This window comes from Alternaria arbusti (genome assembly GCF_024043155.1).
Source record: "Alternaria arbusti strain BMP 1465 chromosome Unknown scaffold_9, whole genome shotgun sequence".
Lineage (NCBI taxonomy): Eukaryota > Fungi > Ascomycota > Dothideomycetes > Pleosporales > Pleosporaceae > Alternaria > Alternaria arbusti.
In genome coordinates this window covers 212,248-237,888 of record NW_026249949.1, presented here as the reverse complement: position 1 = coordinate 237,888, position 25,641 = coordinate 212,248, and the positions used below count along the sequence as shown (strand labels likewise).

General features: G+C 53.1%; 10 protein-coding genes across 10 annotated transcripts; 2 read left to right on the top strand and 8 right to left on the bottom strand.

The window, feature by feature from the left end:
• Positions 1–70: 70 nt before the first annotated feature.
• On the bottom strand, positions 71–2,512 carry J4E86_006996 (uncharacterized protein; the record flags this gene model as incomplete). The annotated part of the gene is made up of 1 exon (XM_051447518.1): positions 71–2,512. The coding sequence occupies one exon, from the start codon at positions 2,510–2,512 to the stop codon at positions 71–73; it is 2,442 nt and encodes an 813-aa protein (XP_051301116.1).
• Positions 2,513–2,865: 353 nt separating this feature from the next.
• J4E86_006995 (uncharacterized protein) lies at positions 2,866–4,350 on the bottom strand (the record flags this gene model as incomplete). The annotated part of the gene is made up of 1 exon (XM_051447517.1): positions 2,866–4,350. The coding sequence occupies one exon, from the start codon at positions 4,348–4,350 to the stop codon at positions 2,866–2,868; it is 1,485 nt and encodes a 494-aa protein (XP_051301115.1).
• A 687-nt stretch (positions 4,351–5,037) lies between these two features.
• On the bottom strand, positions 5,038–6,747 carry J4E86_006994 (uncharacterized protein; the record flags this gene model as incomplete). Its single annotated transcript, XM_051447516.1, has 1 exon — positions 5,038–6,747. One exon carries the CDS (start codon positions 6,745–6,747, stop codon positions 5,038–5,040), a length of 1,710 nt encoding a protein of 569 aa, XP_051301114.1.
• A 323-nt stretch (positions 6,748–7,070) lies between these two features.
• On the bottom strand, positions 7,071–8,192 carry J4E86_006993 (uncharacterized protein; the record flags this gene model as incomplete). Its single annotated transcript, XM_051447515.1, is given in 2 exon segments — positions 7,071–7,772; positions 7,788–8,192. 2 exon segments carry the CDS (start codon positions 8,190–8,192, stop codon positions 7,071–7,073), a joined length of 1,107 nt encoding a protein of 368 aa, XP_051301113.1.
• A 474-nt stretch (positions 8,193–8,666) lies between these two features.
• J4E86_006992 (uncharacterized protein) lies at positions 8,667–10,505 on the top strand (the record flags this gene model as incomplete). Its single annotated transcript, XM_051447514.1, has 1 exon — positions 8,667–10,505. The coding sequence occupies one exon, from the start codon at positions 8,667–8,669 to the stop codon at positions 10,503–10,505; it is 1,839 nt and encodes a 612-aa protein (XP_051301112.1).
• Positions 10,506–10,686: 181 nt separating this feature from the next.
• On the bottom strand, positions 10,687–11,831 carry J4E86_006991 (uncharacterized protein; the record flags this gene model as incomplete). Its single annotated transcript, XM_051447513.1, has 2 exons — positions 10,687–11,532; positions 11,592–11,831. The coding sequence occupies 2 exons, from the start codon at positions 11,829–11,831 to the stop codon at positions 10,687–10,689; spliced, it is 1,086 nt and encodes a 361-aa protein (XP_051301111.1).
• Positions 11,832–12,960: 1,129 nt separating this feature from the next.
• J4E86_006990 (uncharacterized protein) lies at positions 12,961–13,800 on the top strand (the record flags this gene model as incomplete). Its single annotated transcript, XM_051447512.1, has 1 exon — positions 12,961–13,800. One exon carries the CDS (start codon positions 12,961–12,963, stop codon positions 13,798–13,800), a length of 840 nt encoding a protein of 279 aa, XP_051301110.1.
• Positions 13,801–14,264: 464 nt separating this feature from the next.
• Positions 14,265–18,611, bottom strand: J4E86_006989 (uncharacterized protein; the record flags this gene model as incomplete). The annotated part of the gene is made up of 5 exons (XM_051447511.1): positions 14,265–15,392; positions 15,442–15,873; positions 15,919–18,240; positions 18,289–18,477; positions 18,531–18,611. 5 exons carry the CDS (start codon positions 18,609–18,611, stop codon positions 14,265–14,267), a joined length of 4,152 nt encoding a protein of 1,383 aa, XP_051301109.1.
• Positions 18,612–19,098: 487 nt separating this feature from the next.
• Positions 19,099–20,710, bottom strand: J4E86_006988 (uncharacterized protein; the record flags this gene model as incomplete). Its single annotated transcript, XM_051447510.1, has 2 exons — positions 19,099–20,432; positions 20,521–20,710. 2 exons carry the CDS (start codon positions 20,708–20,710, stop codon positions 19,099–19,101), a joined length of 1,524 nt encoding a protein of 507 aa, XP_051301108.1.
• Positions 20,711–21,565: 855 nt separating this feature from the next.
• On the bottom strand, positions 21,566–23,092 carry J4E86_006987 (uncharacterized protein; the record flags this gene model as incomplete). Its single annotated transcript, XM_051447509.1, has 1 exon — positions 21,566–23,092. The coding sequence occupies one exon, from the start codon at positions 23,090–23,092 to the stop codon at positions 21,566–21,568; it is 1,527 nt and encodes a 508-aa protein (XP_051301107.1).
• Positions 23,093–25,641: the final 2,549 nt, after the last annotated feature.

Below are 25,641 nucleotides of genomic sequence, written 5' to 3'. Positions count from 1 at the left end.
AACGAATAATCATGGATAAAGACCGACATCTACGTACATATGGTTGAACCGGTATACGGTGGTGTTGTGTCTACAGATCTTCGGCACCATCATCCATTTGGTCGTCCTCTGTAGGCACAGCAGCTTCTGGTGGGGCAACAATTGCTGGAGCTGTTTCATCCGGGGCGGCAGTCCCTGAGGCTTCCGTTGGCGGTGGTACGGGTGCTGGCAGGCCACCTGGAAAGGAGCCTGTCACGTAGGATTCATGGAAAAGATCACCGTCATCGTCCGATTCCGCATCCGAGCCTGAGCCTGAGTCATTTTCATCAGGCTCTTCTTCAGGATCTGCCCACGGCCGTTGCGCTTCCTCGATAATTGGCACCGCCATCGACCGGACCTCATGGACACCTCTTAAATGCGCATCAGGAGCCAGAATCTTGCCTATCTCTCCTTGGCTGGATGATTCCGGAACTTCCACGAGCTCTGCAGATTTTGATGCCTCCGGCTCCATCTCACCCTTGCCCCCATCTTCTCTGCACAGACGAAGGTCTTCGAACGTCATGGGTTCATACGGCACTCGTATTCCAATCCTAGGCCATATGGGCCGCGCTGGGACCTCGTCCTTGGGTGTGCTCTGGAACATCAGTCCGTAGTGGTCGTATAGCCTAGAGCGGTAAACAGGCATACCGAGTGCCGGCACGTATCCATCCGGACCCCCTTCGGTCACGTCTTTGGGTGCATCTATCCCCTGGATGGGCCACTTCACAGGTTCTTCAGGTCGCGTCGGTTGCTCTGAGTATGGTATCCAGCACTCGTTTAACGAGTGGGGCCAGAATGCCCGGCATCTATTGGGATTCAGAAGACAGATTTTCCTGCGAGATCTTGGCTCTAGAGCGACAGCTCGCGTATCCGTCTCGGGGAAGCCCATGGGTATGGTCGCATCTGAAATTTCCTCTAACACTGGAGATTGAGGGGGCGAGTTGACAGGTGAGGCATGCTGTAGCTTTCGGTATGTGTGTCGTTCGCGGCGACCGGTCGTTTCCTCCGCCCACTCGGTGGTGACGAACTTGCGTTCGCCCAATCTGAATGGTTTCGAATCTCTCCAGAACTCCCGGGCTGGGTATGGGTAACCGATGGTCGCTTTGCCAGCTTTTCGGCTTTCGCCTACTGGCTTCTCGAGTACGGTCTCGTTATTCGTAGGCTCATCTCCGGAAGCCTGTGGTGCGTCAACTTGGCTGTCACGATCACTTTCGCTGTCAAGATCATCTGCTTCTATCCAGTCTTCCGGATCATCCCTAACGGCGCTGGTCTCAGGATACCAACCAGTTTTCACCGGCCCGAGGCAATCATACGAGGTCAGCCAATCCCAAGAGCTCTCACGTGCAGAGATGAACAGGCCCTGTTTCGTCTGAATTTGACCCCACCTGTCTTGGACGATACTCCTACCGGAAACCGTTGCTTCTCGGACATTCGAAGTATTAGGTCTGCTGTTCTTGTAGGTTTCGATCTCGTCTCGGCGTCTTGCATCATGGGAACTGTACACAAGATTCTTCGTCTCGCGATCGATCTTCTTCTCCGTTTTCATCCGCTCGGCCTCGACCGCCGCCTCATCCAGCTGAAAGCGATGCGGCTCGATCTCGTCCGAATCATCACTGTCAGTGTCGTCTTCCTCTGGGCGACGCAAGCCAACAAGTCGACGCCTGTATCTTGGTGTCCACAGGTGAAGCTCGCCCGGCCCTACAAGAGGCAGAGTGGCCTTTTGCCTCGTCCTTTTCGGGATCTGATTCCCGAGATGGTTTTCCAAGCCTTGTTTGTAATTTCGGCCACCAATGTCTCTTGAGTCATATAGTTCCATCAACGAATGCAGCCAGTCATAATGGCCATTATCGGTGCCTGAGTTCTCGAGCTTATATTGAAGCCTACGACGCAACCGTTTTGCTTCAGCTTCTTTCCTCTTATCAGGGTCCAAGTAGATCAGCCTTCTCCGCCGCCTGGAGGCATCCTGGTAGAAGAGCCAGTCTTCGACCATCTGTTGAGCGCGCGTCATCCCTTCATGGTCTCTCTGACGTTTTGCTTTGTCAAACCTCTTGTCATCTCTGTATTTTTTAGCCTGCCTGTAGTTATCCCTTGCTATTAGCATCTCTCTCTTGGCTGCTTTCGTATCCGGATCCCTTCCACTCCGCCCATTATTTTCGAGCTCATCTCGATAAGCTTGATTCTTCGCTGTATAGTCCGCTTCGATCGCCTCGAAGTTGTAGTCAGCAGCGTGATCCTTCTCAATGTCTTCATCCTTCTTCTGGTCTTTCTGCCAGAGCTCCAGGTCTTTGGTTATCTTATCCCATGTGTCGCGCAGAGTGTTTACTCGAGAGCCTCTGGTTGCCCCTGGCTCCGTGGTGACAAGTATCAGTTTTGGAATATACTTATTCTTGGGGGCTACATCCTCAGACCTATTACGAGCTGTGTTGTCCTCTCTTCCCTTTTCCTTCCTCGAATTGCCATCTTTGCTGTTCTTCTGTTGGTTCTCGTTGGTCATCTTGTCGCGACAAGTTTGAGCTTAACGCAGCAAACGTGGGGTGGCTTGTTTCAGGACTGAATTCAATTATGCTAAATCGTGGGGAACTGAACGCCGTCATTGCATCAAGTTCAGGGTAAATATCATGCTAACATACTGGCCGAGCAGCTGCTACAAACAAAGAGCTATCTACCATTTCCGGCGAGCATTTCACACTACCATGGAACAAAGACATGCTCGCTAGGTACAGACGTCCGGAACGAGCACATGCTGGCACGGCATCCTTCAAACAAAGAGATCACTTCCCCTCTCTAAACGCACCCGTCGTCACTTCCGCCTAGAGGCTTTGCCAAGTTGACCATTCGAGGCCCTTACTACACATCAGCCCAGCGTTTCCGCTTGGGCTTGACCACTTTTTTCGGAGCCGGCTTTCCCGCCATGAGTGCATCCTGCCTTTCCCACTCTTTCTTCTGCACTTTGTAGAGCACCAACTGTGCGGAATCCAGAGTGTCGGGATTCATCTGCTTCGCCCAATAGAGCAGAGGGATATGCATATAACCGTCGACCCTGTGTGTACCCTTGAAGCCAATAACGAGGTTAGGATCACGGCTAGAACCTAGATTGCCACTATTCTCTGCGACTATAGTCCGCGCCGCTACCTCATCGTATGGCGATATCGAGTCGTCATCATAGTCAATCCACTCTTCCTCAGGTAGCATCGGCCCTGTATGACCAGGCGTGTCTTCGGTGTTCTCTGCCGATGCAGCGTCGGATGCAGCATCCCCTTCGGACAATCGTTCGTTTTCATCGGATGTGTCATCGGCAGCGGCGTCTTCACTCACGCCTGGCGCTTTCGCCATCTTCCTGGTGGTACATTGCGGATGGTGTCGGGTCGGGAGCTTTTCGGGTGCGTTGGTGGGAGGAACGGTGCCGGATACATCGCCCACTCCTTGAGCGCCTGTATCGCCAGGGTTGTTCTTGCTGCCTTCCATGGGGTTTGCGAGCTCAAGAGGAGATGCTACGCCATGCTGTAGCCTCGAACCTGGCTTCTTAAGGGTGCGTCGGGTGTTTGCTGTGCGCATGTCCCCAGCAGCTTGTCTCGAACGCTTACGAGCACCAAGACCCTGAGCATTGTCGTTAGCAAGAGCCAGGATCTTGTCGCACTCGGTCTCACTTACTTGTGTCGCAGTCTGCATGCCGCCAGTCGCAACTCCGTCCTTAGTCCGCAACTTCAACTTCACGATTAACGATGTCTTCGGTCGGTCGGTACGTGCCCGCTTGGTGTCAGATGGACTCACTGTGGCAGGACGCTTGCGCTTGCCCCCGCCGTCGACGGGACTAGAGACCGCCTCCGCCGTCGGATCGACCAACGGTACTGCCTCTGCCGCATCCCCATCTCCCGCCATACGCACATCTCCGTCTTGATCTCGATCCGCTGCTTCGCCGTCGATCGGGGTAGCTTCATCTTCTTGAGCGTTGGCCTTAGTCTCCGCATGCCTCACCGTGGTCGTCTCTGTCTTCTGTCCTTCTTCAAACTTTGCTGCTGCGTTCCCGCTACGCTTCTTCTCTTGCTCTGCCTTCTTTTGCTCTTCTTTCAGCTTCTTATTTAGCTTCGCAATCTCCTTTTGCCTGATCACCTCTTGTCTCAACTCAGCCTTCTGTGCGTCGTTCACCTTCTTTCTATCATCAGGGTCGCTCAGAGACAGAGGATGGTATCGCTTATCAAAGTCGAGAAACATTTCCACAAGAGCCTCCTTGGGTACGTCGTTGAAATTCGCGATCCCAAGATCGAAGAGGACCGGTCGAAGGGATCGCTTATTTACAGAGTTCACCGGCCAGTTCTCGTAATCATTCGCCATCGTGTGCGGTGTCGTGCGCTACCGCTTTGATTTCGTCTAGTCGCTGTCTTCGTGGGTTGGGAGCGGGCGCGCGGAGTAAGATGGGCTGCGGAGGTGTGCGCCAAGGATCGTGACTGGGGTCGCGTCGTGTGCGGAACGGCACGCGAGTCGCGCCAATGATACGCTTGCGATGGAAGTTGCCGAACCTGTATCTCCAGGGTGAGTGACCATGCTGCGAGCAAACCCTGGAGGTGAAGCGTCCCTCACGTGCGACGTCCCGCTCTGACCCTACACAGCGCAACCCTAACCGGATTGGGGGTACGTCATCAATCAATGTTCGACAACAGTATGAGCCACGAAAGCGTATGCTTTGTATAAGCTTCAAAACGAGCAGCAGCGTCGCGGAACACTGTGGCAGTCAGATACAACAGGACTTGAGCTTTACTCGGCTCTTGGCGTAATCCGTGTCTCGAACTGATTGCTCAAAGAAGAGCGCGTACTGTGAAGAAGCACAACGTGCTGACATTATGAAAACTATACTACGTTTGATCTATTCTAGCAGAACTGCGGGATCGAGTGCGAGAAGAGTATTGCAGCCATCCCCGTGCTATGCACCGGCTGTTACCTCAGTCCAAGTTTACATCTACACGCCCACGCCACTTCTTGTCGTCCTTTTCCCCACAAGATTGAAGAGATAAGTGAGATGGTCTACTTCTTGCCTCCTCGTTTTGACCGCGTCTTCTTCTTCTTAGATGTAGATGCCTTCTTGGATTTGCTCTTCCGAGTTGGCGCGGGAGAGTTCTCTCCGGATATGTCAATATCTACTTGTTCGCCAGTCTGATCTATTCCCACATCGTCTCCGTTCACCTCCTCAGAATCGGCCTCTTGCTGCTGCACGGTTCTTCCGGCCTTCTTATTCTGGTTATCGAGTTTTTGTTTATAGGTAGCCGACCAAGTATTACCCAGTTTAGTAATATCATTTTGAAGACCATTTGCGACTGTCTTATCCTTGAGGATATAGTGATGAAAAGCACCAGATTTGTTCGGGTTGTCGTCGTATTCCGCAGCACGCTTGTGAAGTTCCTCAGTAAGCTTAGCACTCTGTGTTTCGTTGCAAAATTTCATAGCTGTACGTAGTTGTACGCGGGTGTATTGCGTGTAGTCATGTTTTTCCGCTTTCTTGCCTGCCGCCTTGGGTCGAGGTTTGGACCCAGTTGGTGGCCCACCAGCAGGGTTGCTTGGTGCTACTGGATCACTGTTGTCTTTCTTTTTACTCTTGTCACCATCGTCGTCATCATCACTACTATCATGCCCACCATCATCACCGCCACCGCCACTACCACTGCCTCGGGGACAACCTGCCAAACCACTACATTCGCGGTAACTGATTGCAAACAAGTCGTTCTCGTCGTCACTAGAGTCGCTGTCATCATCTGGCATCTCCTCCTCGATCAGTTCGTCGTAAAGCCCATCCGGTGCTTCGCGTTCGTGCAAGGTCTTCCAGTCGTCCCATGTTTCGCCCGCTGAGATAAACAAGCCAGTCTCCAGTCGCGTTCTGCGAAGATCTCTGGATGTTGATAAAGTGTCATTGGCATGACCGTCTGTCGGTAGTCCTTCCGAGAGCCCTGTCTCGCGTGCCCGTCGTTCGGAGTGAGATTCGCTCATCTTTGGATCTTTGTTCTGGTCTTCCACCTCCTTTCTTTTCTTCTCGATGGCGTCGGTGTCGAGTAATAAGTTGTAAGGTTCGATTGGCACCCCTCCAAGCTGCTCTCCTAGTCCCACCGGGAATTTTTCCGCTCTTGGAATACGCATACGTAACTGATCGGGCGGCATGCTTCGCCAATCTAGATTATCGAGCAAACCTACTCCGTTCTTTTCGAAGTCCTTGAGGACGCTCCTTAGTTTGCTGTCGTAAGTTTCGTCATCCCCCAATTTTGCAGGGGCATGGCCTTTGGCAAAAGCTAGTCCTGCCCTCTTCTTTACGGCGGCATCGATATCTTCACGGTATTGCTTCCTGTACTCTGGTGTTTGATAGTAAAGATAGTCTTCATACAATGCGGTGGCAACACGACGCTTTTGGTGTGCCTGTGAGCGTTTCTTTGCATCGTCCTGTTGGTCCTTATCCTCTGCATCCTCCCTTGCCTTCTGAAGTTTGTCTTGAAGAGAGTCTTGCTTTTTCTCAATTTTCTTTTGTATTTTATTGATTGGTGCTGCAGTACTTCCTGCCTCAGCTCCGCCATTGTTCTGCTCGACCACATTGGATGCTGTGGGCCTGTTGCTTGGAGACGAGGGTTGGGTGGTATCGTCGTTGCGGGCTGTCGTTTTCAACTTGGATCGGTCTCGTAAGCCTGACCGTCTCTCATTAGTTGAATCTTGCGAATTATCATCGGCATCATTTGCACGGCGTTCCGGCGGCATCACTAGAGCTGATTGTCGGCTTGCACGAGAAGATGCGTTTGTGGCAAGAGACGTGATGTTCGCAATCAATTGTGTATGAAGACGCAATCCATTGCTGATACAGCCGCCGAACATAAGAAAGGTTTCTTAACCCTTTGTCCCGGAATCTGGAACTCGGCGACAAAGAGAGGGTCAGTACATCGAAAGAAGTGCATGGCTTTTCGCGGCGCCCTATATACTTTTAGACAAACAAAGAAATCCCAAGCCGCAATGTTCGAGAACATCTTCTCGATGTTCTTTTTATGATGAGTGAGGTGGTGATGCTCCTCCAGCCATCCACACCTCTACTTCGCGTCCTTTCTCCTAGCCTCATCGAGGAGCCTCTCCCTTAACTCCCGCATACCCAGCTGATCAGTCGGCACTGGTTCAACTCCTTCCTGCATCTTGCCATGCATCGGAACCAGGACCGTCTTGTGCAGGACGCGGAAGGTCTCAGCGACTACAGGGTCGGAGTAGCGACCGAGCCGCCGTGCATTATGCATCTTTCGCTCTTCCTCCTCTGCGATCTGCTCCTCAGTCTTCTTCTTGCTGCCCTTGCCGCGCCCACTCGCTCGCCCTCTAGTACTATGTCGCTCTGAAGCTGGCACTTGCACCTCTCCAGCCTCAGTCTCGAGCCTCTTGTCGTCTCCTTCGCGGTTGTGGGTCAATGCATCGTCCGTACTATTGCCCTTGTCTTCCCCAAACTCCCTCAGCGACAGTGCAGCCATGCCCTTGTCTGCTTCGAGGTGCGTCTCGGTAGCATGTGGTTGGCCATCTCGAGGCCTACGGGAACGCGTTCGCATCCGGGCGAGTGTTCGAGTCGATGTGCTGCCCTCGATAGCAGTTTGTGGGAGGGAATCGCCGCCATCTGGTTCGTTTCGGTCCTCCATTTCGACATCGTGGTCCCCTGGAGAAGCATTGCCATCGTTCCGGGGCTTCTTCGCCGCTGTGACTTTAGTTGGCACAGCCTTGCGTTTCTTCGACTCCGTTGGCTCCGTTTCGGCTTTCTTTCGCATTCAAACGACCTGTTTAGGGACGACGGGCTTAGTGGCCTTGTCCGAGCGCGGTAGCAGAGCCGCCATAAGCGGGACGTTTTGTAGATCCCAGTCTGTCAGTAGTCCAACTAGTTTGCCTTTCTTTATTCCTTCTTGATGGAGGTTGTGCATGCCAGCTGCGTTAGCCATTGGCCGCAAGTGGTCGTTGATCGCGTATTTGGCGTAATCAATTGGCTTGAGGCCTTTAGCATCCGCTTTCGCTGTTGACGGGTCGTGCTGATCCAGGATCTGAATGGCGCGTTCAACGTCGTCTGGTAGGATCCTTGGAGGTACCACCATTTTATGCCGCTGAAAGACGACGTGGGCTCTCAGCGCAGAGGTCTGCTCAGTCGTCGCCCAAGGGGGGTGGTTCTTGCTGCTGGCTGGGGCCATGGCGTCTGTGAAGTTTTGTTCAGCGCATGCAACGGGTGTCTTTGGATGCGGATGCGGTGCTCGGAGGTGCGTACAAGCGAAGTGTGAGCGCACAGCGTAGGGGGCGCTGTGCAGCGGTCGTGTTCGGACGCGTCGAGAAGATGTCGAGATTAAGACTAAGCACGAGCAGCGGCATTTAAACAGTGCCAAGCTGGTGGGTGACCTCTACACCGGTACTGTCAACGGGTAGCTCCGATCCATGTCCAGAACCCTGTATGAGCTCGGCTTGCTGACATAAACTGCAAAGGAGTGTCCACCGCGTTCTACTCGCATAGAGCATGACCTACCAGAGTATCTGTTCACCATCACCCCAGCCGCAACCCCCCTAAATCACTGAACTTCACAGTCGTTGCAACTCGGACTGCCCATTACTCCGACCGCAAACCACACCACCAGCGCAACTGCTCCACCCCAACCACAATCGCAACCTACACCATGAGCCAGACACCAACCGCAAATCTTGACGTGGATCCGCCGTCGTCTCCACCCCATACCGGGATTCGCGCCTCTGCGGGAGACCTTCAAAAGGAGATCACTGAGCCCGAAGGATACAGCGCGACCAGTAGCCTCGTTGACGCTTTTAGCCACACCGATAATACCACTAAGAGTCCTACACGCTCATCGCATACGGCTAAAATCGACCGCAATCGTCCACTCCCGCGCTCTACACGCCGCCTCTCCGATATCCAAGACCTCGACGCCACGGAAACCGCTGAGCAGGAGAAGGCGGGGCCGTTTCAGATGGACGACCACCATGATACAGTGGACGAAGAGGAAGACCTGGCGGAACTGGAGGCGCTGATATTACCGCAGGAGATGCAGTCGTCCCCTCGGCAGCTCGAGGCGTCTCCTACATCAGAATGGCAACCCATCGACAAGTCTTTGTGGGACCCTGCCGGGTTTCCGACCAAGTCCGGATGGCGCTCCATCAACGACCCAGCGTTCGGCGAGAACCTCAGCCAGGAGATATCCATAGATAAGCCCTCATGGGATACCGCCGGTTTCCAGACAGACTCGGGATGGCGGTCAAGCAACGATCCAGACTTCGACGAAGACTTTATCGAAGAGACGCCCACAGACGAGCCATCAACGGCGCACGCAGGCGAAGTACCCGAGGAAGGCGATGAAGACTCGGTGGCGGATTTCCCATCTGATCCTGCTGACGATGCGAAACCTTTGAGAGAGCCGGATGATACCGACAATGTACTGGACGAAAAGTACTTCAAGCACAACGGCTACCTGAACTACATCAACAACGTCGAGGACGGAGATGAATCTGACTCTGCGACGGAGGACAAGAAGAAAGGTGTTCAAACCAAGCTCAAGACAACGAAGAAGAAGGAACTCAAAGTTGTCTTCGGCTCCTCGCCTGGCAAGTCCGCGGTGCCTGGAAAGTCTTTGCCATCGCCAAAGAAGTCTACCAAGACATCCACCCAGCCGCCGGCCACAGGAGACACATTGACAAAAGGCACCGGCCGCGATAACCTCAAGGTCGACGCTAAAGCTGAGCGAAGCTCCAGTCCTGCTTCCTCTTCGGATGAAGCTAGCGGATGGGAGGTGGTAGACGGCAACATCGACGCCCCACGGACGGGCAACAAGTCTGTCCACAAGCTCACGATCAAACTCCATAACAACGTGACCGGTGAGTCCAAGACCGTCACGTACACCGACGTCGAGCAAGATGACATCGACTGGAAGTCCAAGCCCCAGATCGTCGCGATAACACAATGGCGCACCGACGTTTTCAAGCAACATGGAATCGGCACCAAGAAGGCTGCGTACCCGTACACTCCACTGGAGGACGCCTGGATGACGCTCTTCCACAGAAAGCTGCGCGCAACTATCGATGCGGGTCACGTCATCAAACTCCCTGGTCCAGTCTCAGTGATGGAAGCGTTCAACGCCTTTTTCGAAGGCAAGGTGCTCAAAGACGCGAACGGTGCTGATGCACCCTCTAGACCACAGCGCGACGTGTCATCCATCCGTGGAAAGCTTGATGGCAGGGTTAGCAAAGTTGCTACAGAGAGGAAGAACATGAGAGGACTTCTAGAAGGGAAGACAGGCGGTGTTTTGTTTGTTCCGAATGTGACAGAGGACGAGCTGAGGCAGTTTCAGGTGGATGAGTCGGTTGCGGTTGACGACCCGACTGAGGTTGGTAAGAACGCGGCCTTGGATGTTGAGGGGAAGAAGAGCAGGCGGCCGTCACCGAAGAGGAAGCGGGATGAGAACGATGCGGGGGATATGTTGGCGAAGAAGACGAAGCGAGTTAGCTGAGGTGATCAGGATTAGTATCGGATACGGAGATGTTTAAGCCGGTACCTTTGGCCCCAGTACGAATGTCGCCGACGGTGTTGCACGTCGAAAAAGAGGTCTCGTTGTACGTATGACTCGCACATTGCAGTAGTCAACCCGAAATTCATTTGTCTCAAATTTGTCGACCCAATCGCAGTCGCGCTCAACCCGTTTTGTCTTCCCAGATTTTCAAGAACAGCTTCCACAAGATGGAGAACAGAATGCCCTGCAGACCGTTGGCGATGATTCTCGTCTTCAATCCGCGTCCAAATAGACCCAATCTTCCGTCTTGACGGATAACCTGCTTGGCAGCCTCAGTATAGGATATTCTCGTATCGTTGACCTGTCGATAGGTCTTCACAACGCGCAACGAATTCGATATGGTGTCCGAAGCGACCGAAGCGCAGAAACCGATGAAAGCCGCCCGTAGTAACCACCATCCGATCTGTTGTCTTGATGGCTCTGTAATGGTTTCGGAAAGGAAGTTGTATACGGCGAACCAGGGATAGTGTCCAACGAAGGTCGCTGCTGCGGTTGCGAAAGCACCCCACCACAGAGAGCCGATGCCGTCGGTCCTAATGCGCTGTCGGAGGAGACCCCAGCCACTAGCTCCCTGGGCCTGTAAGGTAGTTTTCAAGGTATCGATTGGTGTTAGTAGCATTCTGAAAGCTGCAGCGCACGCTGATGCAAAGATCGTCTGAATGGGCGAAGGAAGCTGCTTCAGGAAGCCGTTTGACTGCAGCAAGGCCAGGATACCAGCGTTGGCGGCTGTGTCTCCGAATCGAGCGATGGGCCCCTGAAAGAGCGCAGCACCCATACCTTGGTAGTATCGACCTATACCACCGTCGGCATACAGAGTCTTAGTTGCGACAGTCGTCGATGTGCCATGGCGATATTGGTAGTTCATGATCGTGCGGATAGGCATCAATAGCAACACTTGCAGTATCATCGCCGCAGCACCACTCAAGCCCCCACCTAATGCACGCTTCAGTGCGCCTTTCAGATCGAACTACGCATGCTGTGAGCTTTTGGAGATTATATGTGCCGCGACAGTGCAGAGGAACATACATCGACGTCATCGGCCTCTATCCAGCCTTTGATGAAGACGGCAACGACCAGTATCGCGAAAACGGCAAGGATGCCTCTCCAAACATAATACCAGGTCTTGGATGCTGCCTTTTCCGGTTGGTCGATGATTTCGTCGCTTTCCGATGGTGTGGGCGTGTGCTGACGCGCGGCATCATGCGAGAGCAAGGGCGCGCGCTCGTCTGGCACGCTACCGCCTTCTAAGTCGCGTTGAGAAGGCATCGTGGTAGGTATGTGGTGTTGAAGTGTGACGTTACACAGTATATCGCCTCCATTCGACGCGTGTTGAGATGGATTACCAATCCGGCGCGATGACGCGCACTCGGCGATACCTTCAAGCCGAACGACGAGGACCCACTTGTGCGCTCACGTGACACTTCGTTCTGGTGGGCGTCCACGGGTGCCATCTACCAAATCTCAACGATAAGGCTACCCATCAACTTCTCAAATATCACACCGTTACTATTCCACATTTTTCGCTTCTCAGTGTCATGTTAGACCTTTTTCACGGACGACAACAGGAACGTCCTCACGTCCATCTCCATCATGAAGTGCTCACTGCTGCGAGCGAGTGCGACTTTTATCACTAATCAGCTCGCTGTTGGATGTCAAAGACTCACCGACCCGACTTCTCTGCGCTGTTGCGATTGCACGACATCTCTCGAATCGTGATAGGGTTCACAGCGTGGTAGAAAGAGGCGCATTCACAAGTCGACGAAAAGGTCATCACCAAGAGTCGTGTCGCCCCGTCGAACTTAGCAGAGTGTCGCTGCAATGCTTTGGGTCGACTTCACACGAGACGATCTTTCCACAGCCCCCTACGAGTCTTGGCTCGTAAGGCAAGCGGTCTTGGTATTCCACACCGATCAGAGGCCTTACAACGGGTTAGGTCGTCAAGTCGCTGAATCACATTGCTAACACAACGGATGACCTCTGCCGTTTATCCATCCGAGTTCCACCTATTACGCCCGGATCATACATCCGTGACAGCCAGGCACAGCCGCAACTGCATCGCTAAGCTGGCCAATTACCATGAAACGCTTACGAGACCCGAGTTACCTACGGACTTAGGCTCTGTTGTAAACAAGGCCACCAGCGCCAATATGTGGTAAACCAACACAGCAGGTTTTCCGCCACATTCCAGTCATTTGAGCAGAACGCCAACTCATTGAGATGATAGCCGCTGTAACCGTCCAAGCCAAGATGCTGCGCCCTGGGCTTGGCTTACCGGTGAGTATCCCCAGCGACAATCCCACGATGCTTAAAGGAACGTGAAGACCTCGTGGAAAAACGTTGGTGTTGTGCACATCACAAACCATCTTCCACTACACCTGAATCCACCACCACCACAATGGCATCCCTCCTCTCAACCATGCTGTTCGCAGCCAGCGCATCAGCCCAAGTCACAACCTCCTTCTGGATGCCCTCCAACGGCCTCGGAACAGACAACATCGGCTTCGTCGGCTCCGTCATCAACGCCAATGAAACCCACACCACCGTCGCCGTCGAATACGACGAAGGAACCGATCTAGACGCTCTCAGCATCGGTGTCAACGGTCCCATGACCATGACCATAGGTCCCGAATACTACGGCACCACAGTCGACGTTGGCATCGCCGGTTCCGGCGACGACGATGAGGACGACACCTACGCACTCGACTGCACCTGGCCGACCCCCGAAGAAGCAGGCTCGAACCGCACATGCACAGTATCTTACCCTCCGGGCCTCGCTAGTCTTCTCTGCCAAAACACCGCTTACATCTCGACAACTGAGGAGATTTGGACGAGAACACACACGTATCCTGCGCGCGGCTCTGAACCTGCAGGCACAGAGACAGTCAGGCAAACTTTGAGCTATGGCTATGGCTCTGCTGTCTCGTCCGTCTCCCAGCCAGCCTACTGCAGTGAGAGTGGTACGCCTGACGAACCTTATGTTTCTGAGGTGGAGATCGCTGCGACGGAATTCGGAACTTACTACCTTGTTATCACTGCGGGAACGGAGAAGTTGGAAGCTATTGCTGCGGCTACACCGACGATGTCGAGTGCCATGTCTACGGGTGCTCCCACGAACGCGACAGGTGCTTCTGGGACTGCGCCTGTGCCTGAGGTGACGGAGGCTGGTGCGCCGATGGTCAGGGGTGCGCCGCTGTTGGCTGGACTTGGCGCTGCTGCTGCTGCATTCTTTGTCTAGTCTGGTAGCTTGATGGATGTGGCAGGATGACATGGAGCACTCATTTGGTAACTTGTAACGCAGCTCCCAGCACTATTTAGTATGACACACTAAGAAAAGATACCCGTTGGTTTACCTATCTTTACATGCGGATCTTGCATTGCACCATTAACCACACCCACTTTTCGAGCACAACCCTCGGGGCTTATTCTAGATCAATTTTGACATCGCCACGCCTCTTTACTTTCATGCGTTGCTACAAGTATCTGACATCAATGTCGTGTTTTGCGGCTGATGTAATACACAATCTCCATAACTTGACGATCTTGAATAAAACAACAAAGCCTGAGATTTGATACTAGCAGCCACGTGCAGAATACACGCGCCAACTATGATACCTACCAAGTACCACTCAGAACACCCAGCCATGCCACTATCCCGCGACCATCGTAATAGAACCACAATGTATCAATCGACCAGCTCTACTAAAACCCGAAAGCATCCAACAGACTATTCGCATCCGGCTCGTTGAACTGAGTCGGCGGCGGTTTCTTCTTCGGCTCCTCGTTAGGCTTCTCATCGTTCTTATCCTCTTCGTCCTCTTCACCTTCTTCCTCGTCATCCTCTTCACCACTCTCCCTACTTTCTTCGAGCGTCCCCTTACTTTCCGCCAGTTCGTTATGAGCATGTTCTCGAACCGGTAAATCAGCAATAACAAGCGAACTCCTCCTGCGAAGTAGCTTCCTAGGATCAAAGTCAAAGTCCGTCGCAGATTGGTTTCTGCCTTGCGATTGATAGCTTTGACGCGGCATCGAGGGGCTTAGCGGTGGACGACCGGATGTTGCTTTTGTGGGCGGTGGTGGGAGTAAGAATTCCCACGTCTTGACTAGATCGAGGGCGAGGACGTCGCAGCCCATGCGGTCGTATAGGCCGGCTGTGTGTAGCACAAAGTCCCACTCTTCGCGCATGCCGATCATTGTGGCTCCACGTAATGTTTGGAGCGACTTCTCGCGGAGTTGCTTGTACAGGACTACCAAGGCGGGGTCGTCGGTGAGGTACGATTTAGCGGCTGAACTGGGCGGTTCGGAGGTCTCAAGTAGAGTTGTCAACGGTGTGACCAGCGAGCGAACGGCCATGTCCTTCTTGTTTAATAGCCAGTATGCCCATGTTGCTAGCCACCGATTGCCCTCTCTAGCAGCTTGGGGCAGAATCTTATCCCTCAAGAAGTCCAGTAAGATGGGCGAGTCATCACCGCCGTAGACGCGGGCGACTGCCATGGCGAGCTGGGTGTCACCGAGCTGATTATGGAGAACGCTGACAGCGTCTTGTAGATGATCTGCAAGTAAGAAGAACGATGCAGCATACTCGAATCTTCTCCTGCCCATCAATGCGTAAGCGTTCTTAAGAGCAGCGGTCTTCCAGCGGTCTTCGTTGAAGTTGTTCGATAATAGTCGATGAGTTGCGCCCTGTTCTCTCGACCAAGTAGCCATTCGCCAAAGACCGACTAGAACTGGCTTCTTCCGGAGGGCCATGTAGTATAGAGCGCAGTCGACGGGGTTCTTTTCGTCGGTTTTCGTGTACTCGTTTCGAGCAATGACCTCGAATTGGGCGCGCTGTAGATGTCGTTAGCAATGTTTACCGACAAGGAAGAGTGTACCGTACCAATGCGTTGATGTCGGACATCCACATGAACACGCCACACTCCTTTGCGTGCTGCCACATCATCTTCCCGCTAAAATGTCTGCTAACAAGGTCCACAAGAATATCCTGACTTCCTGAGTGGAACGCCCAGATAATCTCGCGCCACGAGATGGGCCCCTTGTGCGTTTCGCTGAGGACATGTTGTCGGAAGAACAGCAAGAAGCGACCAGCATTATCGTCAATCGATCGACGGTGCTTCTCTACCATACCAATACACTCGATGATGTCGGCCAAGCGAAACTGTTCGCGACTGGTCAAGAGCGGTATCCGCTTAGTGGTCAGGAGTTCTTTGAGACTAGAGGCGACTTCTTCAGTGACTGCTTCAGGCTCGCTATCGTCGGAGAAATCGGCGTATGATGAATGCACCTCTTTTCGAGATGCAGTCATGTGAGTCTGCAAAGGTTAGTTAGATCCAGATAGAGCTGTTCATGTACATGCCTCAGCTTCTGAGAAGTCTTCAGGTGCGAATCCCAGCGAGCTATCAAGCTCTTCGCCTTCGATCCAAAACTTAAGTGTAGTGTAAAGCCTAATCAGGATGCGCTGCACCAGTAGCAACTTGCCAGCCAAGACGCATTGTGAAAGTAACTGGGGGTGGTACGCGGGTAGAGGACCGTTGAGCCTACTAACTGCATCGAAGATGTCGATAGATGCCGTCTTCCGTGAGATGGTACATAAGCTAGGGAACAGACCTTCGGACACCTGAACATGCTCATCTTGAATGAAGAGCTGGTTGCCTGCACCAATGACCAGATTTCCACTGCTTAGCCATACCGAATCGCCGATCGGATGTGGCGTGATGTCGCGAATGCGCACGTCACTGATCTGTACCCAAGATGGACCGGCGTTGAGGTAATCGTATCGCAGCTGGGCGTAGATGACGACACGGTGGGGAAAGCCAACAGCAAGTATGGACTGGTTGTCTGGAGTAGAAGACCAGTCGAGATCCTGGATGATTCCGCTGCCTTCGAATGTCTCTTCATGTTCCAACTGAGCGCTTCGGGTATTCCATATAGTGAGCGTAGTTCGATCAGCATCGGCCAACGCAGCCTTACGTATCGACGTGCCACTAGCAAGTGATGGGTTCTTGACGCCAGTCTCGACCTCCGAAGTCAACAGCCAGTCCAGTTTTCGATCTTCGATGTTGACACGCGCAGTCCAGGATTTGATGATTCCGGATTTTGTGTATGAGATGGCTATGTCTCGCGCAAAGGTGTCAAGAAAACCCGAGATTACGGGTGCTGTACCAGCGGGATCTACAGGCAGTACAAAAGCAAGGTCGTCGCCAGATCCAAGGTTGAATGTGGAGAACTCCTTGAGCGTAATCTCTGAATGACCGTTGGTATAGCCATTGGTGTGCGCGATGGCGGGCTGTTCCTCACCCACAAGTGCATCTCGCTCCGGTTTTGGCAGTATGACCTCCCAGCAGATACCTTTCATCTCGGCACTGATGGTGGCGATGTGTATGCGCTGTCCGCCAACTTCGACCTCTGGTATCACTAGCAGACACAGAGGTTTACCCTGGAGTTTGTATGCGAGCCGTGTCATCTCAACGGCTTCATGGCCACGGGTATCCCAAAGCGAGATCTCGTCATGATGTAGGAAGACAATGAAGTTACCCTCTTGTAAGAGAGCAGTACGATGTATGTGCTCCGTCACGTTGACGCTGCAGTGTCGATGTAACGTCATGCCCTGATCACTCTGCCGCTGTAGCCACACAATGCATTCATCTGTCGTGGTCCGCGATACCAATGCTCTTCCACTGGCTGTGCGGTTGACCTTCTTGATGGCATGCGAGTGTCCGGTCCACATAGCCTTGCGCGAAATGCGCTGTGGCTGTGAAGAAGGGTCGAACAAATAGTCGATGCGCGACTCTAGCCACTCGATTCGCCCGTCAAAGTGATGTGATAGCAGGATCAACTCGGAGTCCGGTTTGTCGCCGATAAACGCGTAGAATTGTACATTGTCCTCAATGGGTTTCGGTTCCTTTGCGAAGTGTAAATGAAGTCCATCGACATGCGCAATGTTGAAGACGTCGGTGACTTTCTTCTGTTTTGCACCTACGTTCTCAAAACCCCACGCAGACATGTTGCCTCTATCATCCAGTACAACGCATATCTCCGGGTTGCGATTCGCGACTTCTATTAGGTGATGCAGCGCGATGCCGTGGTCTTTCTCTTCTGCCGAGGCCTGTTGCATCGCTCTTTCCGTCGCGTGTGTGAAGTGCTTGCCGTCGATGAAAAAGGCATATCGCTTCTTCGACTGTTGCTCCAGTGGCACATGCCGTGACATTATCGACTCGACAAGGTCCACCTCAGCCCACATGTGCATGCCATCTACGCCGTGATGCTCGCCCGGTACCCAGACTCGCACCTTCTGGTCCGCGCATATTGTGTATAGTACGTTGTCCGTGGACTGGTCTTTGTGGTACGGGTGCCGCCAATGCAAGCCTGTGATGGCCTTGGGGTGTGGGAGGTAGAAGTAGTCGAAGCTCTGATCGGCCGAACCGAAGGATGTGCGTCGCCATATCTTGAGGAGGCGGTCGTACTTGCCTGTCGAAGCTATCAACTCGGCATCGGGCGAGAAGTGGGCAAACTTGACGGGGTTCGCTAGCTGCTTTGTCCAAATCCGTTCGATGTCGCTGTGCGTGTTGAAGAGGGTGAGGGATGCGCTGCCGACGAGCAATTCATCTGGCATGCCCCATGAAAGGGTCGTTATCGTATCATCGGCGTCAGACAGGGACGTGCTGCCCTGTTGCGACCACTGCGCATATCAGCAGTCATTCCCAGCTGCCCCTCCTTGTGTGCCCACCTTGATCGCGCCTTCATCCTGCCCGTATGGCCGGTATATGTATATGTGTCGCGTCGAACATGCCGCGAGCTTGCCGGTGCCTTCGTCGATCGCGACTGCCTCTAGCTCGAATTCCTCGTCGATGTAGATGGTTTGGAGGACGTGGTTGGGTCGATCGAGGATGATCAGCGCGTTACCGGAGATGTAAACCTATGTGAAGAGCGAGTCAGCCTTTGTGCGCGTCGTAAAGCGTGTAGTCATACGATTATCTGGAGGCCTTCCCACAGGCCATGAGCGACAGCTTGGAGCTTAGCCTGGGGTCGCCCAGGGAGGATACCGCGCATAGAAGTTATCGAGCTCGGCTACCGTTGATTGCGCATTATTAGGCAGTCACTGGATGTCAAGTAGTGTCCAGTCGACAGTAGTATGTGTGGGCGTATATTATGCTTCCGGTGTCTCGCGGTACGAGATGCGACACCTAGGGTTCCTAGAATGTTGAAGCTCACGCGCACGATCCACGTGGTATGTCGTCACCTCGGACATCGGCAATCGTGGAGAAGAGATGCGGCACAGCTATTACTGCAAGCGAATCGAACGGGCGGGGAAGGATACAAATCGCCCTATCGCAGCATTTGGGGTGTTGCGCGGAGTCAAGATGCATTGTCGACGCCTCGGGGTTCCTGCCAGCCTTCCGCGTGCATTTCGGAATCGGAACACTAGCGCGAAATCAGAAATGTCGGCCCGGCATCGACGTGTCGCGCTTAGGATACATAGACGCGTCTTTGTGGTATCTGGTATCTACATCTATTCTCGTTCATACTCGCGCATGGCTTATGCCATCGTTCGTTGCACCTTACCCTCAACATCGCCCTGCTCGCCCTTGCCCTTCCACTCGACCGTCACTGTAATACCGCGATCATCGCCCTTCTCCTTCGCATACGTCAGGCTACCTTCCAACACTGTACCCTTCTTATATGTTTGCTTCTCTGCGACCTCTGGATCGAGCAGCAGTACTGCCTGATGCCAATGCGTAGGTGTGTTCCTCGGGCCCGTCGAGAAACCCAGACCAGGAATACCGTTCTTGCCCCAATCAACGTTGTCAAGCGTCTTGACATCCTGCGAGCTGCCAGGGTGTATAAAGATCGTGTCAAACCATATCGCAATGGCCTGAAGAGAAGTGATGTCGCGGTCGAGTGTCATGCGAAGAGGGACCTTGAAGCTCAGGTCTTGCACAGACACAGTCTTCATCTCCAGCAGATGGCTCGTTGCATTGCCGCAAAGTGCCTTCTCAGGCACATCAAACACACCGATTTCGTGTGTGTTGAGCAGACCACCTGGGATCATGGGTGAAAAGTCGAATCCGTAGATGTCTTTCCAGAACTTCTCACTCGTGCTGTCTGCTATCCAGTCGGCATCCGAGATTGGTGCAAGACGGATGTTGCAGTGGGATGGTACCATGATGCCGTCAGGCTTGAGGTACATGTCTCGAGCGCGCAGGACCGAATCCAACATGCCTTCGAAGAGGAGACCGTAGCCCATCCATTCGGAGATGATAATGTCGACCTTCTCCTTGCCAATTAACCGCTGGGTGTTGAAGTCTTCAGCGCGGCCTTGGATCAGTTCAATGCGATCTTGGTAGCCGTTCTTCGCAATGATCTCCTTCGCGCGGACAGCGATGCCAGAGTTGTCGACTGCGAACACCTTTTTCGCGCCTGCACGTGCGCAGAAGAGGGATAAAATACCAGTACCGCATCCGACGTCAAGCACGGTCTTTCCGGCAAATACCTCGGCGTTCTTCTCGATGAAGTCACGGTACCCTTCTGTCCGTACGCGATCCTCGATCATCTCACGATGGATACTGTTACCCTTGTACGATTCGAAGTAGTCCTGATCCCGATCGTTGGTGAGCTTGATCTTGGAAAAGTCTTCTTGCATGTCTTTGTGCATCTTCGCTTCATACTCGTCGTAGTCGATGGCCTTGCTGTCGTCATCTGGCATGAGATCTCCAAGTTCGAAGAGTAACGCGTCATCTTCCAGTACTGGCTGTAGGTATTTGTCGCTTGTGAGATCATCTAGAGTTACTTTGATACTCTTGGGGTCTGTGCCTTTTTGTGCTTCTGACCGGAGGTAGTTGATCAGCTTGATGATGGTGATCTCGTCAGCGTCTAGTGCAGACAGTCAGTAGTCATCCGAAAAGGGTAAGGCGTAGAACGTGTAGATGAGCGTTCCCGAGGTCAACATTGTGAGCCGTACCTGGTCCAAGTCCTTTGATGGTTGCGGGCAGATCGAACCCGTTCTCAGTTTTGTTGTGCTCTACCATATCCGACACGCGAGTCCATTGTCGATCCGAAAATAGATCTTTGAAAGTAGTCGTATCCGGCTCACTTGCGTCTTCGACGATGCTGCCAACTGAGCTCGCGGTGTCTGATTCGGTGTCTGACATGTTTTCTGGAGTGACTTTCGCTCTTTTTGCGAACGCAAGTCTTGAAATTTACGCAAAAATTGCAATGAGGCGGGATGTCGCGTCAAGTTTCCTTTGGTGGGGGAAGGCTCTGCGGTTAGTGTGCTTTTGTGGGCGATGCTGCGGGGCAGGTTCGTCGCGCCTGCCGTATGTTCTTCGCACCTCCTTTCATGCTCAGCTACCCCTTTGCATGCCATCAATATCCATCATCTTCATCCATACCATCTACCGTGTTGATGACCCCTGAGGAACTGAGTTGCGACATGCTTTCTAGCACTGCAAACCCCACCTTGATTACGTTTGTAGTACAATGCAACCGTTTGCGCCTTCCACCCTGCGACGCGCGGCCATGCCGTCGTCACAGGCGTTCTTCTCGTCAATTTTAACTCCTTGCCACTCTCCGTCTACCTCACCTGGCTCTCGATACAGTCGTTCGCAAACTGTTGTGTCTCTTACTATTAGAAGCATAGTTTCACTCCAGCGACATATCTGTCCCCCAACGTACACAACCAAGGTTGCCCTCGCGAAAAGATCTCTCAGGCTCGAGCGCGAAAGACAGAGAAGACTCCAGCGGCATGCATATTCAGGAACAAGGGTCACGCGGAGTTTTGCTCTCATTCATTCTACGCCTACATTATGCTATCCATACGTACGTACGTTCCCAACAGTCGCTAGTGGTGAAGCCGCTTTGTTGCTGTGCGTTTATTCAATATTTGACAACGTCGTTTGTACCTTTCTCTAGCTTCAACGCCCGCATCGAACGTTTACCGAGCTCTCGCTACACCAGCCTCAGGTCGTTATCTTGATCTCGACCGTCCCAGGTGTATCGACCAACTACTAATCAGAATCGTCCTCGAGCATCTGGCGGGCGAGCTCAATGGCGTGGTCAGTCACACGTGGCTTCTTGGCTGGTGGAAGGGCGTCGGCCGCTACATCTGCTGCCTTCGCGACCTCGGGCTTCTTGTCCTCGACCTCCATATCCACGGCCTTCACGTCTGCGGCCTCCTCCAAATTCTCTGCCTCCTTCATGTGCTCGACCTCACTACCGTTTTCCTCCTCCTCGTCTGAGGTTTCGCCAGCGTCGCTGCCGTAGCCATGCTCGACTTCTTCTTCGTCACTCTCGTCAGCAGGAAGCTCGGTCTGATCCCCGACTTCGCCGCCGTCGGATGACGGAGCATCGCGCTTGCGTTTCTTGGAGATTTTGCTTGCAGTCGAAGTAATGCCGGCACCGTCGTAGTCTTCGTGAACCACAATGTCATCGCCAGTCTGTGTGTTCACAGATCGGAACTTGGGCTTGTATGTCTTGGGCTTACCGGTGCCTTTTCGGTGATTGGCGCGCTTCTCAACTGGAAACTCTGACAGAGGGATCATGTGTTTAGGGTACCGCTCCTCATTGCTCACCACGCCGCCACCTTCAACCAGCAGTCGAAAGTCTCGGGCGTTCTCACGAAGATACGCCATCGTCTTGTTCTTCGTCTCATGAGCAGACGTGATCTGTCCTCGGAGAGCGTCCAGACCACGATTCTTTCCACCAGCCTTGTTGATGGCTTCAACGATCTTGGACAAGTCGGCGGTGGTAATGGTGTCGTACGCGTCAAAACCCTTGGTGTGTACGAAGTCGTTGATGCCAGTGTACATAGCGCAGATCTCTGGGACGGTCCAGTGATCACGGTTCTTCTTCTTTTCGTAGGCGGCGTTGGACCGGCGCGAGATCTGATCAATCCACTTGTTGTATGCGTCCTTCCATTTCTTGTCGTTGGGGTCGATGTTGGTGAGTTTCGACTGGCCAACGTGAACGTGTTCGTATGCGCGGGTACGGGCGTTGAAGCGGCGGAGGGCGATGCTTGGGGTGAAGACCTCATGGATGCCCTTGAAAGTCCGCTCCCAACGGTTCTCGCTAATCTTGTTCCACTCCACCACGGGGTTGTTCTTCTTCTCCTTGTCCTTCTTGGGGACCTTGCAGCTCTCGAGGTCAGGGAAGAAGATGCAGTCATCGGCTTCGTACAAGTCACGGTCGGCGGATTCGCGCTTCTCCGGGATTACGTTCTTCTGTATAAACCAGCTCTTGCCGTCGGGCATTTGGATCTTGAAAGTCGCCTCGATCTTGGTGGGGTCGGTGTCGTGGGGCGCGAACGTCTCTTTCGGTGTAAGCTCCTTGTTGACTAGCTCTCGACCGGCGTAGGGTGCAGGGTCGTCCGACAATTCGCCATCGCTATCTTCATCAACTGCGGTGGATTCGGTATTCGAAACGTGTTCCGGCGGGCTGCTGGCGGGCACCTTGACCTTGGCCTTGCTCTGGGGTGTTGGCATCTCATCCGCGCTGGGAACCCCGCGGGCGAGGCTACCAATCAGATGGGGCGACATCTTCCTGCGTCTTTGTCCTCTTGTGTAGGTTTATCGGGTGCGTACAAGGTATGTATTGGGATGCGTGGGGGTATGCGCTGAACGAGCAGAGTCGTGGCGGATGGTGGAGGAACCCTTCAGAGAAATCGTTAGTCAACGAGATTCAAACGTCGAGTTGGATAGACAAGATGATTAAAAGGGTTGCAGCGCTGTCATCGCGTCCAGAAGTCGATAGCGTTAAAACTTACGGCGCGGTGTCGACTATGTTTGCCGGGTATAATCGCGAAGTCAGATGCGCAGATATCACGCGTTACAGTCCTGAGCGCGCGCCAGATCGAAAGGGTTGCTGTGACCAAGTCCTTCCAATTCTCAGAGTAGAGGTTTCAAGGCGTGGTGACGGTGGCGCGGCTGGTCGCGGACTGAATTGAGCAAGATATACGCCAAGGAAGGGGAAAACTCAAGACTTCAAAACAAGGCTTAACAAGTTGGGACTGTGCGCGCGTCACTGCCTGACAGAAAAAGCCTCAAAAGCCTCATTCACTTCTGGTGCTTCGCGTTCGCGAAATCGCGCAGTAACTGGCGTATTTAGGGCGGTTCTGATCGTTCGCCTGGAAGAAGCTTTCGGGCGTGTTGTCGACGCGCCGGGTAGCCATGAGGATACGCAATGTTCAAAAACCATCTGATATATGTTCAGATGATCCAGACTGCATTGTATGTTTGCGCGGATGACTAGAGTGGGTGGATGGGAGATATCATGTTATACGCCCATTCACTGTCGACCAGTCTAGCTACCGTACGGAGAGACGCTGAAATACCTCCTCGAATCGATGCCTTCAATTGTCTCCGGTCTCGTACTCTCGAAAACCGCCGTGCCAAAGTCAAGACGCACCTTATAGCGACGCGTTCTCGAGATATCAGCGTTCAAATCGAGTCCAAATGAGCACAGCAAGTTGACACGGCAGAGACTCACGAGACGATGGCTTACTGCGTAATTGCCTTCAACGTCTTATAATATCGTGGGGCGATTATAGAAAAAAATGCATGATTTGCTAGGTCCACTGCCTCTCCTTTCCAAACCACTCAGCCTACGCATGCGCAGCCGAGCAAATCCTACACGTAAACCCCCCAGTCCACGGCACACACATCGCCCGCTCAAGCTTCCCATCTTTGAAGCAATTACCCCTACACTCCTCCACCGTCGGCCAGCTCCCCTTCTCACTACACACCGTCTCCACGGGCTTCATCGGCTTCACCGGCGTCTGTCGAACAGGCGCTTCAAACGGTACCGTCTTCGTAGGCGTCGTACGCACCGTCGTCGTTATAGTCGTTAGTTCTTGCGTTGTGTGGGCTGATGTGGGTGTCACAGTAGTTGTTTGGTAGACCGGAGGTGGCTCGTGGGGACATCTGGAAAGACCGATTTTGATGCCGCCAAGTAGGGCGGCGAGGAGTAGGGCTGTAATGAGGATAGTGCAGGCGGGGATGAGGAATCTTTTCTTGGTGAAAAATGAGTGTCGTTTGTAGAAGGGGCGTGGGGGTAGTTGGGCTTCGTCGTCGTGAGGGAAGTAGGGGTGGTTTGGATCGATGTGGTCTGCGGGAACGCCTGTGCGTTGGGGCGCGATGCCGGAAAGCTCGATGTTGGGTCGTTGAGACATGTTCATTGGTATTGCTGCGCTGTCGTGGGTTGCTGGGTCGCTGTATATCGATGGTGCTCTTTAGTAGGCGTCGGCCAATAGGTTGCATAGTGAGGAGGAAAGTGGCAGAGGACGTTATGTAACCGCTTTGACTACGGTGAAAGAAAGGCGGCCAGCGAAACATCATGATCACAGTGCAAGCACACCGCTCCAAAATTGCACAATGGAAGTCTGAGTCAAACCATGGCAGAAGATGCAATATCGCTGTCAACTTCATTCGTAGAGCTGACACTTCACTCGCGGGTGTCGCACTACCCAGTTCGTCGTCAGAACGTAAATAAACTTGTAGCCCGTCATACGTCGATGGTCTTCTAAAGATGTGCCCGGTTTACTATCGCAAGACGACCGTGTAAGTACAGTTACAATGTCTCATCTGCATGATCTCGAGGAACATACTGTTCCCAGTCCTCATACAACAGTCGCTTCGTCTCATCTGCCGGTATCGTTTTTTTATCTGTGCAGTAAATGAAATGTCTTGTCCCTTGGAAGTCAAACCAAAATATATCTACATCACAACCAGTCGTTGCGGCCTTTTCAAGACCTAGCGCGGTGATCGGACAAGCATGACCACGAAATCGTCCCAGTCTGTTACTTAGCCCTATTGCACGAAATTGGTAAACAAAATTTTTCTCCTCGGCCCATGTGATGTCCATCTCGTGTGCAACCTCGCCAAGACGCCAGGTAAACGTCTCATCAAATACTTCTGCTTCTGATGATTCCTCCAGACATTGGCTTTGAAGCGCGACTGAGATTAGGTCCAGATAGAGTTGATCAGCCGACTTGTTATAATCTACTGTGACGCGTTGATCAACACGAACTAGACCAAGCAAACCGTAGACTTTGTCGCGCGGATCTGCGCATTGATTTATCGTATAAGTT